The sequence below is a fragment of the Pogonomyrmex barbatus genome, unplaced genomic scaffold (genome assembly GCF_055798465.1).
Source record: "Pogonomyrmex barbatus isolate J1 unplaced genomic scaffold, ASM5579846v1 scaffold22, whole genome shotgun sequence".
Taxonomy (NCBI): Eukaryota; Metazoa; Arthropoda; class Insecta; order Hymenoptera; family Formicidae; genus Pogonomyrmex; species Pogonomyrmex barbatus.
This window is the reverse complement of record NW_028297119.1, coordinates 155,062-174,634: the sequence shown is the minus strand read 5'-3', so window position 1 is coordinate 174,634 and position 19,573 is coordinate 155,062. Positions and strand designations below refer to the sequence as shown.

The window sequence follows — 19,573 nt, the reverse complement described above, 5'->3', positions numbered from 1 at the left end:
TAGCTTCGTATCTAGATCGGGAAAAATTGATCACGCGATTCGAATTTTCCGATCTCGTCGCGGAGAATTTCGAGTTGCTCACGCGCAAGGGCGTATTTCTGTGCGAGTACATCAATAGCGTTGATAAACTGTTAGAGACCGAATTACCGCCGATCGAAGCCTTTCACAGTTCTTTAACTGGCGAAACTGTGAGCGTTAGCGATTACGAACACGCGCGAAGGGTATGGGAGCGTTTTCGCGTGAGAACTCTCGGCGAGTACAGCGATTTATATTTGAAAACGGATGTGCTTCTCTTGGCGGATGTTTTCGAAAATTTTCGGGATACCTGTATGGAAAGTTACGAATTGGATCCAGCGCATTATTTTACCGGGATACACGTAGGACGCTATGTTGAAATACACGAACGTTCGATTCGATCTGCTTACCGATATCGATATGGTGATGTTCGTAGAGCGTGGTATACGCGGCGGTTTGCACCAATGCTCGAACAGATACGCGTGAGCTAATAACCAATATGAATCGTCATACGACTCGTCTCAACTGTTGTCGTATCTCATGTACTACGATGTAAACAATCTCTATGGCTGGGCCCTTATCGTATGCGGAATTTCAGTGAGTCGAGGATGTCGAGAGTCTCGATGTTATGTCCGTGCCACCTGATTCCGATATCGGTTATATTCTAGAAGTCGATCTCGAGTATCGTGATATCTTCACGACGACCACGCGGATCTTCCGTTCTGCCCGACCGCCGGGAAATCGAAACGAAAAGCTACTCGCCACGCTCTACGACAAGTCGCGTTACGTGACGCACTATCGTAATCTTCTGTAGTGCGTGCGACACAGTTTACGCGTGACAAAGGTCTATCGCGCGTCGCGGTTCGTGCAATCTCTTTGGCTGTGCGCGTACATCGAGCTCAATACGGAACGAAGAACTCGCGCGAGCAACGAGTTCGAAAGGAATCTATAAGCTGATGAACAACGCGGTTTTCGGCAAGACAATGGAGAACGTGCGCGATTACGTAGACGTGAGGCTCGTGACGCGTTGGGACGGAAGGTATGGCGCGGAGGCACTGATTGCGAAACCGAATTTTCACAGTAGGAGCGTCTTCGACGAGAATCTCATGGCTGTCGAGTTGCGCAAACTCGAGGTTCAGTTTAACAAACCAATTTATGTTGGAATGTGCATTTTAGAGATATCTAAGATGCGATTGTACGAGTTTCATTACGATTATATGATGCCGCTTTATCGCTCTAAATGCAAAATCATGTACACGGACATCGATAGCTTGATATATTTTCTGAAATGCCGGAACGTTTACGAGAATATGAAGCGAGATATCGCGAGATTCGACCAGCGATTATCCCGACGGCAACGCGTACGATATACCGCATGCGAACAAAAAGGTTCTCGGTTTGATGAAAGATGAGAACAACGGAGCGGTCATGACGGAGTTTATAGGACTCAGGGCGAAGAAGTACACTCTGAGAGTTCTGGGAAAGAGCGATACGAAGAGAATAAAGGGCGTCAAGAGGAGTACCGTCGCGAAAACGATAATATTCGAGGATTTCGCGCGTTGCTTGAACGAATCGTTGCAGCAATCGAAACGTCAGATGTGCGTACGCTCGATGTTACACGAGGTTTACACCGTGTTCGAACTAAAGCTAGCTTTGAGTTCTCACGACGACAAACGATACTTAATACCTGGTTTCACCGATACATTACCGTGGGGTCATTATAAGATACCGTTATTAGATATTAATGTAGTATAAAACTTTTACCAATGTAGAATAAGTAATATTTTATACTCTTTATTCATTACAATACAGCTGTTTTATGAATTCAAGAGTTGTGTGTATTGTCCATTCCTAACTATTTGACGAAAACTCTATCATTCTTTCTACGTAGCACTTTCTCTACGAGACAGATATCGGATTGGAAACTCGCAGTAACTCGTGTTTGTAAAATCCTCCGGCTATTGGCTCTTTACGATAGTCTTTCAGCAGATACGTCACGGGATTCGTACACTTTAGCGATTCGAAAAATTTCGGTTGTCCAGTTAGGCATATATCCCTTCTCGAAAATCGTTTTGAACTTGCTGACGCTGACCGGATCGTTCACCTTGAATCTTGCGGGGGCTGCGATCTTCAAGTGACTGTATACCGTGGAGAGGAGTCTCTTGGCAATGGCAAGAGTTACGTCCACCGGTCGCATTCCGATCGTTCGATGTTCGCGGGTATTATACTCCGAGATTAAACGCAGTAGAGCATCGAGCCATCTACGATCCATTGAACGTGAAGAGCTTCCACATGTTGTTCTTGAGCGTGCGATTAAATCGCTCCACAACCGCCGCCTTCATCACCGAGTACGTCGAATAGTGACGTATATCGTACCTATCAGTAACCGCTTTTACGGAGGCAGAGTAGAACTCCTTGCCCTTGTCCGTTTGTAGATTTCGCGGATGTCGAGCGTCGTCGCGAAATATCTTGGACAATGCCGCGGCTACCTCGCTTCCACTCTTGCTCTTCAGCGGCACAGTCCACGCGTACTTGCTCAACACGTCGATGACCGTCATCACGTAGTTGTAGCCTTTGTTTCGTCGCGCGTACGGACGCATCTCGACGACATCGGCCTGCCACAGGTTGTCGTAACCGCGCACCACGACTCGACGTGGCCGCGGAAAGTTTCTTCGCGCGGGCGCGTGAAGCTCCTCGACGAGTCTCCTCTTCTCGACGCTCATCGCTGATTTATGAGGACGCGCGATTCGTGTTGGTTTTATTCGTGCTCGCGCATTCGCTCCTGTTCCTCGTTCCAAACGTTAATCACGTGTTTCATGGTATTTGGATCCATTATATTATATTATATCCATTTTTAGTGCGACTAGTAATTCGTTTATCGTTTCTCTAGTTACTATTTTATTCAGGTTCAACGAGGCCAGCGTCTTGTCCAGCGTCTCTCTCGTTACCGCTTTGTCCGTCAGTTCTCTCGCGATCCTCGTCAGATCTGTCACGCTACGCGCGAGATTCTCCACGTTCGTCGATATTCTCTCGCGGCTCATCGACGACGCGTCGCAGGAACTTCTCTAGATTTCGCAGATTCCTCTAGGATCTGCGTTCATTTCTCCTGAGCGTCGCCAAGCGTCTCGACGGTCTTTCGGATCTCGCTCGAGTCTCTAGCTCGCAGTTTATCCTGTTTTTCCCCCGTTCGTCCTAACGCACGTTGAAACATGGACAAGTCTTTAATTCGTTGGTTGTTCTATTTATCGAGCACTTATTCCGTTTTCCTTATTCGTTTATCGAGATCGATGAGCGAGGCCTCTCTTCTCTCCTCTCCTGTCGCAGTGATTCCTCTAGATTTCGCATTCGTTTCTCCTGAGCGTCACCGAGCGTCTCGATGATCCTTCGGATTTCCTCAGATCTTTCTCTCGCGATTCGTCCCGTTTCTCGAGGTCTCATTCCATCGCGTCTCCTCTATTCGTTTGTCGTGATCGACGAGCGAGGCCTCTCTCTTCTTCTTGAAGTGTCGCAGAACACTTCGGTCTTTACATCGTAATACTGTTTGGAAAATATTCCGAATTCGCTTGTTCATATCTTCCAGCTGTTTTCGTAACTCGTTCGTTAGAACTTTCGACTCCTCACTTCTTATGCGAAGCGCGTCGTCGACGTAATCCTTGGTCGTCGCGTTGGTATCGTCGATCGGCGTATCCAAATGGCATATCTTGCGTCTGTTGACGTAATCGTCCGGATTCAGGCAGAGCGCGCTGCGACGCACGTACGCCCGCAGGGATGCGATCGTCGAACGATCGTCAACGCTGTCTCTCCAGAGACTTCTCGAATTTGTTTACGGACATCATGCCTTCGCGGATGACGAATCTACCGCGCGCGATAATCTGCTCGTAATCCGGGATCTGCGTATCGTATTTGAAAAACAATCTGACTACGTGCGCCATAGATTCCTCCAATTCGCCGATCGATCTGGCCGTGCTCTCGTTCATCTCCGACAGCAACGTTCGAGTGCTCGCCGAGAGTTTGCTCGTCTCGGAGATTCTCGTTTCCGCGTCTCGAAACTGAGCTACGCTGTCCACGTAGCTCTTCCTCGCGATGTCAGTATCAGTTTTAGGTGCGGCTAAACGCCGTATAATTCTGTCTCTCGCGTAGTAATCGTCACATAGACAGATCGCGTTGTTACCCACATAGCGACGTAGGGAATCGATCGACAGTCGCGAGCGTGCCCTACCACCTCCGCCGAACGATTCCAACGGTCTTCCGAACTTGTTCACCAATATAACGGGAATACCGATCGCCGCGAGCGCGCGCCGCGTTTTACTCGATCGCGTCGCTCTCGCGAAGCTCCTCGAGTATCGATAGAATCTCGTTGTCGTGAGCGTCGTTGCCAACTCATCGAGAGGCATCGAGCAATTGAAGTCGATCGACTAGCTCGAAATGGAATCGTCCCAGTGAACGTACTCGATTCCTTTGTCTCTCACCCGCATAGCGGATGGAACAGAGTCGATCCCCTTTTTTCTCGCTTTACCAGTATCAGCGCTACTTTTGTCTCTATCGAGCAATAGCGGCGCGATGATATGCTTGTATTTGAAACCTTTGTTTCCTAGAATGGGCATAAGCGCGTTGTGACCACACCGATGAGTGTTCGTAGTCAACAGTATACTCTTGTACGTTTGCTTGTCGTTTTCCGTGTACACGGCGTCGTCGGGAAGTCTCTTGAAGATCAATTCGTATAAGCCCGGGGTACCCGGATATCGCGTGTCGCCCACGATCACGCTGTCGTCGGCGACCACGTCGAATCGCCTGTCGCCAAGCATCGAGCCATCCAAGTCGAAGTACACCCCGTAAATGTGATCGATCTCGCTCTGTCTGTCCCCGCTTAAAAGCACGCCCATATATTTGCGACCTAACAGTCCCCATTACGCGTTCGAGATTGATTCCTCCGATTCATTTCTAGGGACTCACTGTCGCGATCAATAGCGATCTCGTCGAGAGGCGTCTCTTCGTCGATCTCGACGGTGACTCGTCGTCGTCATCGTCGGTCTCGCGTTTCCTCTTAGCGCCGAACGCGATCGATTCTCTCGGTCGATTCGTTTCGCGCGGTGTTCTCGGCGATTCGTTTCAACGGTTAAACGATCGGCTTGAGTCGCCTCTCCAGCGCGATCTCCTCTTCTATCTCACCCGGTCTTTAACTCTCTGTATTTTTTACATATACGTATATACGTATACGTAATACGTATATACACGTATATACTCTATACGTATATACGTACGTACAGAGTTCTGAGATCTTCGCGCCGTTTTTTCTCGCCGAGCGACGTCCATACCAGCGTCGCGTCAACGTCCATACTCGCAGCAGAAGCTAATCAACAACTGCGTCACGTTTATGTTCGACGAGATTCGATACGAGCTTAATGGCGTGGAGATCGATAAGAACAGAAACATCGGGATAACGACCTTGATGAAAAACTACGCATCGTTAAACTATGAAAGAGATAGAGCTTTACAGAACACCGGATGGGAAATACCGCCTATAGCATTGAACGATTTCAACTTTTGCGTGCCTCTCAACGTACTCCTCGGTTTTTGTAAAGATTACAAACGCATAGTGATAAACGCGCGACACGAACTTCTGATATGCGCTCGCAACGGTAACAATTGCGTCGTGGCGCATTCAGATCAGAGACCGCAGATCACATTGTTGAGAAGACAGTGGCGAATGCCACACGTGATACTGAATGACGTTAATAAACTGTCGCTTCTGCGAACGCTGGACAGCGGACGATATCTGAGTATGGGCTTTCGTTCGTGGGATCTGTACGAATTTCCACTGTTGCAAAGTACGACCAAGCATTCGTGGGCGGTAAAAGTGGCGACGCAATTGGCGAAACCGTGATCTTCGCGCTACAGACCAGAAGGAAAAACGTACCATCGGAAGACGTTTCTAAATTCGACGATTGCAAACTGACTAATGTAAAATTCTATTTGAATTCCGAGTTCTATTCCTACGACGATATGAATCTAGATTTCGAGCGTAACAAGTTCGCAGTGCTGTACGATATGTGTCTGAAATTTTGAAAGGCGTATTACGGGTGCGAGACCTGCGATCTGTTCATGATTGTCACTAGATATTTGCAATACGGTCCGCTCGTGGTCATCGATTGCTCCCCGCCAGAACGAATCGATCAAGAACGCCACCGTCGACGTTCGCGTAGAATTCGAATGCAAAGAGAACGTTCCGGCTAACACAACGGCTTATTGTCTCATCATTCACGATAGAGTACGTACGACGTTATAGAATATAATCCGCTGACGAACGTCGTACGTAAACTCACGTAAAAAAAAACAGGAAACCGTGATTTTCTCTACGCGATATCGATTACAAACGTATAAGGAAGAGCGGAGCGTGAAAAAACAGGAAATCGCGGTTTTCCCTATGCGATAGCGATAACGAACGTATAAAGAAGAGCGAAGCGCAAAGATATCGAATTCTCGCGACGATGTCGAACGTATCGATCTTCGTCGATCTGCAAGGTTTTACCGTTCGGGAGAAATTTATGGTTAAAGAGATGGCGATATTAAAAAATGGAAAAGAGCTGACTCATCGAATGTTTCGAGAAGCGATTCCCTGGAATCTTCTTACAAAGACGGAAAAATGTAAAGCGTGCTGGATAACCTCCAATCATCACGGCAGTGGAGCGACGGCGACGTCGCATACAGATTTTCGAAGCACGTGATTCGAAGCGGCGTGTGCGATCAATCGCGAGACGCGCCTAAACGAGTGTACGTCAAAGGCTTGGAGAAAAAGAAGTGATTAGAGGAGATTCTCGGCTGTGACGTTATCGCGGACCACGACGTCGAGATTATCGACGCGGAGCTGGAAAGGACGGTTCTCCGTTAGTATTCTGCAGATACTTCAAGAGAATGTGTCATTGCTCGACAAACTGCCTCCACGTATCGGGCGACATCGAGACCTTCTTGCCATGACTATCTCCCAGGATAATATTCACGCGCGAGGAACGTTCAAGAGTGACACATATATTGAGAAACTTGTATCCCGTCTTAGTCAAGGGATATTTTCGTTCTAGAATTCTAACTGGATTATTCGGCATTGTTATGACTCAACGCAATCGGTCTGTCATCGTCGAGCGTCCTCTTCCTCCTCCTCGCGTCGTCGCTCTCGTCAACTCGACGCGTCTCGGAATCCTGCGAGTGCTCGATATCGTACATCTTTACGATCGGAGAGATCGCGCGATACTGTTTGTAAACGTTTCGTATCCTTCGCTCTATACACTATACGAAAACTTCCGTGCCTCTTCCTCCTCTCTCTCTTCTTCTAAATCGTCCTCGCTCGAAAATACGTTCCTCATCTGAACGAGTCTTTTCAAAAGAGCGTGCAATTGTTCTAACAGTCCGTCCCTTGGACACACGATACCAAAAATCTCCGGATCGAATTTACTGGCCATAGTTACACTCCTGGTAAATTCGTTATACTTGAAGAACTGTCGTTTAACGAGAAAGTACAAATTATCATCGATGTATCGAACGGCGGACGTTACAGCGGGTGGAATCCCCGGAAATATCGCGTGTAACGAGTTATGTCTGACGGCTATCATCGAGCAGTCGTCGATCTCGGCCACGATCTCGTCGTTGTAAATCGCGAACGTTCGTCCCGCGTTAGTCTTAACTACAGCGTTGATTTTTGCGTTAGGAAGAAGATTCATATTTTTCAGTTTCCTCGGCCAACCCGGTACTAGCTCGAAACTCGGAAATTCTACCATGTAAACCATGTAATCGTCTATGAACAATACGAGTTGGTCGTCGATACGCGCCCGCCAAAATTATTAGGAAGGAAACGCAAATAGTTCATCAGTAACAACGACCTGCCGTAAGATTTTCTGTTTAAGTCGACCGTCCATAAGTGACGCCGATACGTCACGTACGTTTTATTTTCTAACACCAACACCGCATTGACGCGTGTCGCAACGCGCACAGATTCGCGGAATCCTCCGTGTTGCGCGTCGCGATCGTCGTCGTCGCTGGTCTTAAGACTTCGCTCTTATTTCTTAAACCGTATAAATTCTGAATAGCGAGAAAATCCGCCTCGCTCAATCGCATGGAAAAGGTCTTAGAAGGGACGAAGGCGTACATTATCGCATTTTTCTGAGGACTGTGATGTAATCCTAACGCGTAACTGATCTCGTGCGTCAACGTATGTAGCAGATGAATCGTATCGTCAGGATTAGCGGTCAGCTCGATGTGCCACCTCTCCGCATTATCCATGTGTACCTCCGACACTTCGGACGATGATAAAAAAGCGTGAGCTAGCACGTTTCCTGATCCGTTCAGCAACGACGGACATATTCGGCTTGATGTCGAGGATCTACGAACATGTGAAAACTCTTCCGAAACGATAGCACGATATCGGGATTTATCGAATCGCGCTCGAACATCAGCGACGAATTCGCCGCCCACATCTCGAACGCGACCTCGGTGACTCGTAGAACGCTCTTGCCAGGTGAAAGTTTCAAGCGAGATGCGTCTTCGCCCATTTTCTCGGAGACTTGTCCAAGTCACTCGATATATCTTTGACGCCACATCGCGGCGTTTACGCATTTGTTCCAATGTAGCTTCATTAAGAACGCCATCACCAGGTATACGGTAATACTCCTGGAAAAGTGCAATCGCGTGTCTAAGAGCCAACGTCGCGTTATCGGATATTGTTTGCACGTTATCGCCATCCAGGTATCCGTAGGTTTGTAAAAACCGAATCGCCTCCTCGTCGCTATCGACGATAGAGTCGTGAATCGCCGCGATAACGGCTATCGCGCACGCGATCACGGCGATCCCGCGCGCGGGCGTCATCGCGCGAGACGGGAGTCGAATCGACACTGCGCGTCGCCGATCGAAATACGCGCGAACCGCTCGATTGATGTCGCCATCGATCGCGAGAGAGCGGAGATCAACGCGATGAATCGATCTGAGTCGCGAATCGGAAATTTCAACCGCTTTAATTTCTATTCTCTATTGTGCGATAGCGAGATTATTTACGTCGAACGAGCCCAAATATAAGATCTCTCGTAGCGCGATTACACGCCAACGAATGACGAATCTCGCTAAAGATTTCATACGCAATATCATTAAAAGTACATAATAGAGAACAAAAAGCATAACGATAGAATAGCGATAGAAACAAATAAAGAACGATGGAATAAACGATAGACAAATCTCTTATCGCCGTTGTAGTCAGACTTTCTGTAGTCACGCGTAGCGAGCGCAAAAATGACGCATCGCACAATCATCTAGATATCTTTTTTTCCTCATCACTCTTTACCTCTCTTTTTACATTCCTAATGAAATATTCTCTCGTTATTATTAACACTCCTACGACGATTTTCTCTTCGCGCGACTCCCACCTCTCGTCTCTCTCTCATACGTTCCCGATAACGTCATCCTTGGTATCGCAAAATTAAAGACTTCCGACGCGTCGCCGATCCGCCTCTCGTCTCCGCGATATGCAAACAAACGAGGAAAGGAAACTCCGTCTCTCGCGGTTAGTTAATCGTCGCAACAACAATGCGTATTAATGACAATTCGCTTTTTTTTATTTCAGCATATCTCGTACATATATTCGTTGTTTTATTACTCAACATCATATTTGTATACATACTCTTACACATATATATTCGTATACATATTCGTGTACATATTTTTATACATATCAGTAATTAATATACATATATTCATATCAGTAATTAGTATACATATATTCATATCAGTAATTAGTATACATATTTAGTATATACTCTTTTACATAGACATATACTCGCGCAAATTCGCATTCTTTACCACAATCGATGCCTTTAACGATAATTCGCGCGAGCGTCATAGCGATACATCCCTATTCGCTGTCGCACTCGACGCTTCTCGCTTCCCCGCGCACTCCGGGCACTCTCCCCAGATCATCGGCGACTCGATCTATTAACTATCGCACCAACTCCTTCTTCCGATCCGACGCGGAGTGCAAAAATTGAACTTTCAATTTCGCGTATTTTCACCAGTTGCATTTCTTCTTGACTATATCCTTGACGTTGTACACGTACATTCGAACCAATTCGCAATCGGTTCCTCTCTCGCCCGGAGATCTCGCCTCGAGCTGTCGTCCACCCTTCAACTTTGTCACGTACTGAACGAATCAGTCAGTCTCCTCCTTGTCTCCAGATAGGGACGCGAACAATGCATCTAAACCACTGCCACAACTCTCGTCATTCCTCCTCGCCGTATTCAGATGCGCAAGATACTTCTCGTACTCGACATCGAGATCCCTCTTCGTCATTTTTAAACATGCCAGATATTCCCAGTAATCTCGTATCCAACTCGAAGAAGCCTTCCTCGTTATCTTGATCTCCATAAGCGACGCGCGCTCGTCCGGCGTCGCGGAACTCTCGACCAAACGAACCATGCTCTCCCCAAAATAATACGAGTTCCACAGACCCTTCCGACTCCATACGTCGGTGACGATACGTATAGCGTTCCTCATACGCTCGGCCTCGCGTATACACGCGATCGGCTCCGTTCCTCGACGAAGCGCCAGATTAGACAGAAATGCCATCATCAACCGCAAATTACACGCCGTCGAATGCATAGACGTCCACATCGCGCGCATCAACTCGACCGCGTCGCTCTCGGCCTCCGCTGATATCTCGTTCTCCTCTTCCCGCTCGATCGTAGGCCGTTTCTTACGTTCCATCGTCATCGCGCGTTTCTCCCGTCCACCATCTCGCGTTCCATCTCTCTCGAGAGCTCGAGCGATTCGTCTAAGAGCAATATTATCTCCGGATCCTTCAATTGACTCTCCGGAACATTAAACTGACTCTCCATCTTGCAAACTATATAACAATATATCATCGATACTCTTAGTTAAATATTCTAACGCGACATAAAAAAAACGCCAAACCAGGACGCGCTAAACCCCAGATGCGGGAAGCGCTAAACCCCACGAAAAAACGCTAAGGTGACGCGCGTATTCTACATAATCAGAACGCGCGTCTTCCCGTCGCCGCGAAAACAGGACGCGCTAAACCCCGCGGAAAAACGCCTAGACACAGAACGCGCCTAACCGCAGTATCTTACAAATATCTCTTTCCTCTTTTTACGTTCCTGATAAAATAATACAATAATAAAATAATACAATAATAAGATAATACAATAATACGATAATACAATAATACGATAATACATTAATAAGATAATACATTAATAAGATAATACATTAATAAGATAATACATTAATAAGATAATACATTAATAAGATAATACATTAATAAGATAATACATTAATAAAATAATACAACAATAATAAGATAATACAACAATAAAATATTCTCTCGTCATTATTAACACTCCTATGACGATTCCCTCCTCGCGCGATCCCCATCTCTATATACATTCCCGATACTGTTGTCCTTGATATCGCAAATTGAATCTCTCGTTATTATTAACACTCGTATGACGATTTCCTCCTCGCGCGACTCTCACCTCTCGTCTCTTATACGTTCCCGATAATATAACGTCACCCTCGGTATCGCAAATTGAAGACTTCCGGCGCGTCGCCCGATGCGCCTATCGTCTCCGCAATATGCAAACGAACGAGGAGAGGAAATTCCGTCTCTCGCGGTTAGTCTTAATCTCATATATATTCATATACACAAGCCATAGTTATATTACAATTATAGTACATAATTATATGCACGCACACTTAGTTGCGCTAATTGATGCCAACGCGCTCTCTTCTTTTTCTCTCCTCCTCGTACGCAGCTGACGAAACGGTATTGCTTTTTCTCCAATATTTGCGATGAGCGCAAAAAAACATTTCGTCGTCATCGTTGTCGTTAAATACGTCGTAATAGCCGCTTTCATGAAAGTTCACCATGTACTCTTGTCGTCTGCTAATCTCGATCGGTTTCTTCTTTTCGTAGAGTACCTCCAGTAAAAGATTATATGCCAGCCCTCGATAGCGATGACATACACACGCCTTTATTATCTTTTTAGGTGAAATTTCACGCGGAAATCGATCAATCGCGCCTCTTTAACTAATTAGAAATCGGAGTGTATTGTCCTCTCACCACGTACTCCGTCACATTGACCGATGGATACGCTGTCACATTTCGCAATGGAGAAGATGTTAGGTCATCCAGCGAATGGCACCAACACATTTCATCGTCATCGATCATTCCTGTCTGGCACCGATTCGCTACTTTGATGGTTCTCGCCATCGTAAACACGACGACAAGTATCGCTCAAAAGAATCACCTCGATGACGCGTCAAACCGCAACGTTCTACAAAACAGGACGAGCGGCACGCGTTATATCCTCATAGACGACGCCTAGACACGCCTAAGGCGACGTAAAAAAAAAAAACTGCGACATCCCGCGAAACAGGACGCGCTAGACCCCGCGGAAAACGCTAAGGCGACGTAACAAACCGCGGCATCCTGCGAAACAAGATGCGCTAGACCCCGCGGAAAACGCTAGAGCGGCGTCGAAGATGGGGAGGACACACACGTCGCATCCTCGTAGATAACGCCTGGGGGAAACCGACCCGGGGAAACCCCGCGACCGCCTTACCGACTGAGGATAAACCTACCCCGATGACCGCCAGAGGGATCCACCTTCTCTCCACCGGATACGAATCCCGTGGGGATTCTACGACCCCCCCCTCCCTCACCCCCCTCTCGCCCCGGGGGACTTAGGACTCCCCTTGCTCATCTACTTTCGGGTGTAATCCAATCTTTGCGACCGTCTCAGCAGCCTCTCAGCGCTTCATGATCTTTTTCGACTGACATTGTTATAGACAAGCCACTTTTCATCGCCAGTGATCATCCGCTTTAAAAATGATTCGTTTTGATGGTGTTTAAGCGAATCGCAAGCTGAAATTCGGTCCATTAAATTCTTTTCGCTCAGTTCGTGCGGCACCCAAACATCAAGCTTATTTACAATCCCAAGCTTCCGTAAATGTCTCGAAACAGTTGATTGGTCAATGTTGAGATTATCCGATCTCTGTAGTCGTCAAATGGCCGGTTGGAGTCGATTAAAGTCTTGATTTGATTGACATCAAATAGTGACTGGTCGACCAGAGCGAGGAGCATCTTGGGAATCAAAATCTCCGCAACGAAATTTCGCAAACCACTTTTGACACACTTTCGCTTACGGCATTCTCTTCATACACAGCGCATATCTTTTTGTGAGTTCGCGACGCGTTTTTTGCCTTTTCGGAAATAAAAAAGCGAAATACACCGAAAATATACGTTTTTTCCTTCCATGTTCAAAATATAATTAAACTTCATATACATCACGGATCTCGATAAATATTTTCTTAAAATGTCGGCACAAATTTCAGCTTTAATATACGACACTTAATGTATGACACTTCATATGTTTGACATATGTGCGAGCAGAAAAACAACTGCAAACAATATCTGTCGGAATTTCGCTACGGAATTATGCATAGATCCAAATAATTATGTAACGGAGTGCATCCCTCCGCTCCGTTCCTCCTCCGATTTTCCCCCGACCGACTATCCGTCGGGGACCGCCGAACAACAGGCGGAATGTGGCAGTGGCCGCAAAAGGCATTTATGCCTCCTTTTTTAATCATTATAATACGCGAACTCCGAAGCGGAAATATGTCTGTTTTCGTGGTATTTTCTCGCACCGCGCCACGCGTCGCGCCACCAAGCGCTAGCGTACCCCGCGCCGCATCACGCACCGTACCACCGAGCGTAAATGCGTCCCGCGCCGCACCGACGCCGCGCCACGCAAGCAAGCGAGCATCCCGCACCGCGCCATTACCTTCCCACCGAATTCCTTCCCTATTCTTAAACATCCCCGGCTCCTATTCCTTATAATCCCCAAAAAATCAATTATACCCGATTCTTTTTTTTCCGCTCCTGGGGAGAGGGATGCTAATCCCGAGATCGACCAATCCGACCGATCTGACCGAAAATACCGAGATCGATCTCAGTATAAAAAGGCATCGCTCTCCACAGGAAATCACTCCTCGTTGACTCCTGTTCCTCGCTCGTTTTCCGAGAACACGTCTCAAGGAAGCGAGCATCCGAAGCCGGTAGAAAGCCTGAGTTTTGTTGGGGCCTTCCCCAACGCGCCAAGTTTCGCTTGGCTTGGCCGAAAGCCGTATCTCTGAATCTCTCACGGCAAGCCGAGAGCTGCTGAGGTCTCCCCAGCGCGTCGAGTTCGCTCGATCCGACTTCGCCGTTCCCGAGATTTCTCCGCCGGGCATCGGGATTCTCCCCGATACCACCGTTCCTTTCCGAGCATCGGGGTACGCCCTGGTCGGCCGAGTACATTCGGCACCGACGCTTCTTTCTCCGCACACAGCTGAGGCCTTCCCCGGCTGGCCGAGTTCATTCGGCACTCACTGAGACAGACGAGGGGTACACCCTCCGTCAGTCAAGCCTTCTCGGCAGCGAACGGGCCCACCCGTTCTCCGATCTAAATGATCAAATGCCCTCGCGAATACGTCACCCTCGCGACAGCGCTTTAACATCACTGGCGATTTAAAGATCCACGGTGAGCACGTGCGACACCGCCGCTGCCGCGCGCGCCCCGCGCCACCAAACTTCGCGCAGCGAACAGTATCGCATCGACCGCCGAAGCGATATCGCATTTGTACACTCAACCATACGCGCGCCGATCGCCGTTTCGCCCGTCCACAACCACGACCATTCGCGAAGATCGGTGCATTCCAACGCACCGTTCCCTATCGTTTGGTGAATAAATCATTGTTGCAATACATGTCTAACAACAATAAGCGAATTTCTGTCTCCAACGTCCTCGCTTCCTCCTCCTGGTAACCGACTGACCGCTCTTCGCGCGGAAAAGCGAGACCATTTTAATTATAATAAAATAATAATTATAATAAAATTAATACCTACATTATTTCTAAAAAACTTTGAACAAGCAATTTCTAATTAGATTCAAATTAATTTTTAATGCTATCGTTTAATGAATATTTGTTAAATACATGAATATTTGTTAACTTTAAAGCAAGCCAATTTTCTTTTCTCTTTCCTGAACAATTTTTGAGTGGTATCACTCTTCTTGCAAGAATACGGTATATTATGAGCACTAATATTTATATATATCTATCGGTGCATGTTTTTATGAATAAATTTTTCAAATTTATTTTTAAATAATTTTAAATTACTAATCATGTAATAAGCCATATTTATGCTTAAAAGTATTGCAAATTAATAGGCCATCGTTTTAGTACAAATTGGAATATTTTTATTGATTTATTTATAATACAGTATATGCTACTTTTCACTTATTAATAATCTTTTAATAAACTTTTTAATAACTGCAACGACAATTATTCAAGATTTTATTATATTTTTGGGTCTTAAGAATAACATTGTTCTATATTTGATATTTATTAGTCATATACATTCTTGTCATCAAAAGCAATAATTTATATTAATTTATAATGATTTATACTAAAGATGTTATGATATTGAAGCAATATTGAAGCAATATTTCAAAACAGATGTATTAATTGTATTTTATTAAAAATATTGGTTCTCGAAATATATTATACAATTAATCTATAAAAACAAAAATTTTCAATAATTCAAAAAAAATAATATACAATATTATATATATAAAAAATTTCAATAATACACTCATCTACGTGTTAATGTATACCTATGTATGCGAAGAAATCTATATGTTAGTATCGGGCCTCACATACAGTTTGCATATATATATATATATATATATATATATATATATATATACATATATATATATATAAAATCACGTAGTGTACTCCAAATGCGGGAGTTTTGAGACATCCTGTATATATATATATATATATATATATATATATATATATATGTATATATATACAGGATGTCTCAAAACTCCCGCATTTGGAGTACACTACGTGATTTTTTTATGCTAAAAAAAACAACTTTTTCCTTTAGCAAAATTGCGTGCGACGAGTAGTTTTTATCAAATTAGTAACCAAATTAAAAGTGACGAATGAGCGCGCGTATGTACGTAGCGGTCAAGGCCGGCGTGCGTTCCTCAGGCCGATGCGGTACCTAATCTTTGACAACTTCACGTACTATTGTTTAAAATATGATAAAATATGATAAAATATGATAAAAGTTAACAAAATCAGTGTTGTTTTCATCCTTTAACGATTTAATAAAAAAATTGTTTGATTTCGTAGCATTATCTCGAAATAAAAATAAATGTTAATAATATAGTGTGTGAACTGAGCATTCTATTATTTTAATTACTGCTCAATTGCATATAAAAAAATATTGAATTTAACGAATTATTTAGACTTCATAAAATTTTTTTGTTAGTTTTAATTATTCGTTAATTTTTTTTTTCGTTTAATTTATTTTTTAATTATTTTTTATTTTGGAAGATTTGCCATTAAATATACGAATCATGCCGGAAATATTTCAACTTACGCAAGATAGTTTTATTCACAGAATTAATGTATACAAATAAAAGGATTGCACTTCGAACATCTTTTATAAATTTAAAATTTTAATCAGCTCTTTTCAGAACTACAACTATTATTATTAAACTTAACTATTATTATTAAAACTTACGAATATCTCAGTACATCACAAATGCTTACGAATTGTGTTTTCTATTTTATTGTTTTAATCGTGTAACCAATAGAATGTTTTAACAGAATATGTAACGCTTAATAAGGAAAAATTGAACTTTTGAACTTTTTAACAATTATAAATAATTTAATCAAATTTTTTATGAAGGAAAATTTTTTGCAGAGCATATATGCAATATGTATAATACTTTAAATACGGTTATTTCAAAATATTTAAAATATTTTTATAATATTTTTGACATATTTTTAAAACAATTATTTACATAATGTCTAAATTATAACTATCAAAATTATTTATTTTATCAAATATAATTTTTCATATTTTTCTTACTTAAATAATTTTAGCTTTTTATAATTTTTTTAGCTTCTTTGATACAAGATATTAAAAATAATTTTACACATTTACGAAATATGTGAAAAAGTTTCAAGATTTCGGTACAATCGTTATTAAAATTTTATGAGATTATGTAATTATTTTAATATTATAAAGATAAATATTATTATAGTATAATCTTTTGTTAATTTTTTCTGAGAAAATAAAAAGAGAACCAGCTTTTTCAAAATATCTTAAATTATAAATTTAAATATTTTATCTTTAAACATATTATCAATCAATTTTTTTACTTTTCGTGATTACGTACTCACGTAATTAATAAGTATTCGTTAAATTCAGTATTTTTTAATTGTCATATGCAATTGCGCAATTATCAAAAAATATATTAAAAAATAATTAAAATAATAGAATGCTCAGTTTATATACCATATAATTTACATTTATTTTTATTTCCAGATAATGCTACGAAATCAGAGATTTTTTTTATTGAATTGTTACATAAAGGATGAAAACAATATTTATTTTTTTAACTTGTATTATATCTTAAACAAGTACGTCAAAGTCGTCAAAGATTAAGTATCAGGCCGCGCCGGCCTGAGGAACGTGCGCCAGCCCTGACAGCTACGCATATACCGCAACGCGCTTATTCGTCACTTTTAATCTGGTCCACTGTAAAAACTACTCGTCGCAATTTTGCTAAAGGAAAAAGTTGCTTCTTTTGGCATAAAGAAATCACGTACTCCAAATGCGGGAGTTTTGGGACACCCTGTGTATATATATATATATATATATATTGTGAACATATATATATATATATATATATTGTGAACATATTGCAAAAATAATAAAAACATTACATATGATAAATCATATATTAAATAAAAATTGTGTAATAAACCAACACATTATATAATTTACAATACATTTTTTATAAAAATATATAATTCTATATAAATATATTCGAGCGTAAATTATATATAAATATATAAAAGATATAAATATATTTTTTTAATTTTTGTAAATATAATATAAATATAAATATAATTGTAAATATATTTAAAAAATTTTATTTTTTTATAAAATATTTATTATAAATTACATACTGTTGTATAATATATAGTACTAAATAATTTTAATTTAGTATTTCATTTGTTATTAATTTATACTCTTTTTACTATTTTTGTAATATACATATATTTTGTAATATACATAACATGTGTAATAGAACTACACATATTATATAGGACAAACTGTACCCAAATAAATAAAATATTCTTAGATTTTATAAAGAAAATAGAATGCATTTTATTATTTGCATATATGTTGCGCATGTGTGCGTGTGTGCACATTTTTACATTTAATCAGTTTCGATATTATTTACTAAAGACATGACGACTAATTTATTATTATTATTTTTAAACGTAATAGTAATACATTTATTTGCAATTTCGTTAAGTTGGCAACACGAAATATCGTCAGATTTTTCGACGATATATGAAAATTGTTGAGATGATATATTGCCACTTTTATATAATTGTTCGCGATGAAGAATTCGTAACCTATTACAAAATAACACATACTTTTCGCCTGCAAGTGTTTCTACACTACATAAATATAATATTAGAAGTATGGATTTCTGTTTTGTTATGCTATTCGATCTCTTTATTAATCTTGAATAATTCGCTCCGTGGTACAAAATGTTTTTATAAATAAACCTCAAAAGTTTTTACAGTATCATTAATACGTTTTCTCATTAAAAATTTACGATATTTTTCAATTAAATTTAATTGCTTTTCATGTCAGGAACCAAATGCTCTTAAGGTATCTTCATATTCGAGACATTTTTGTACTTTACATTCGTTCATAATGGAATGAAAAACAACTTTTCCTTTATCACTACAATTTTGGTGATTGAAAACAGTATTCTGTTTAATATAATTAAAATGAAAATAGGATTTATAAATTTGTTCGGGTACAAATTGAGTATCATCAAATGAATTTTGTAAAATACGGTTGAAACTTTCGAAAGAAAAAGTGGACTATGCCCAAAGTGCACCAAATTTTTTAACCGCTGCCGGTATATGTAATAATAAGTGAATATTGTAGTTCATAAAATGTTCACTGTACAATTGTTCAACGTCTAGTACAAATTTCCGAATTGCAAAAGTAGCGGTAATGTATTCGTCATTAGAAATTTTTGTCTTCAGAAAAATGTGTATGTTATAAACGTATAGTAACCATTGCTTAAAGTGCAACCAGTTATTTTTGTGACAATAATCCATCCAAACAGCTTAATGAATAATATAATAGGAAATTTTTAAATTCGGATGCCTTCCACAATTTATAAAGAGAAATGGATTGAGGATTTCTTGTTTTAGAAGGAGGTTTTAGAAGGAGGTTTTATATTGGTTAATCAAACAGCGCTTCATGTTTGCATAAAGATCACATTTTTTTGTGATTTTTGGAGTCAAACCATGCGTTAACAAACTATTTAATTTCTTCTTCTGTAATATTATGCAGATATTCTGGTGGAAAAGATGATATAATATCAATTTATTATTAAATAT

At 41.8% G+C, this 19,573-nt stretch overlaps 2 protein-coding genes and 1 pseudogene across 2 annotated transcripts; 1 reads left to right on the top strand and 2 right to left on the bottom strand.

Moving 5' to 3' along the window:
• Positions 1-5,389: 5,389 nt before the first annotated feature.
• On the top strand, positions 5,390-5,899 carry LOC148936382 (uncharacterized). Its single transcript, XM_089078385.1, has one exon. The coding sequence runs from the start codon at positions 5,390-5,392 to the stop codon at positions 5,897-5,899; it is 510 nt and encodes a 169-aa protein (XP_088934511.1).
• A 2,057-nt stretch (positions 5,900-7,956) lies between these two features.
• LOC105425492 (matrix metalloproteinase-24-like) lies at positions 7,957-8,868 on the bottom strand. The gene has a single exon (XM_011636288.2). It carries the CDS (start codon positions 8,866-8,868, stop codon positions 7,957-7,959), a length of 912 nt encoding a protein of 303 aa, XP_011634590.2.
• Positions 8,869-16,414: 7,546 nt separating this feature from the next.
• On the bottom strand, positions 16,415-19,400 carry LOC148936381 (uncharacterized; annotated as a pseudogene).
• Between the last annotated feature and the right edge of the window lie 173 nt (positions 19,401-19,573).

Coding starts and splice junctions, on each gene's coding strand:
- LOC105425492 (XM_011636288.2), bottom strand. CDS start 8,868: ATGACGCCCGCGCGCGGGATCGCCGTGATCGCGTGCGCGATAGCCGTT.
- LOC148936382 (XM_089078385.1), top strand. CDS start 5,390: ATGTTCGACGAGATTCGATACGAGCTTAATGGCGTGGAGATCGATAAG.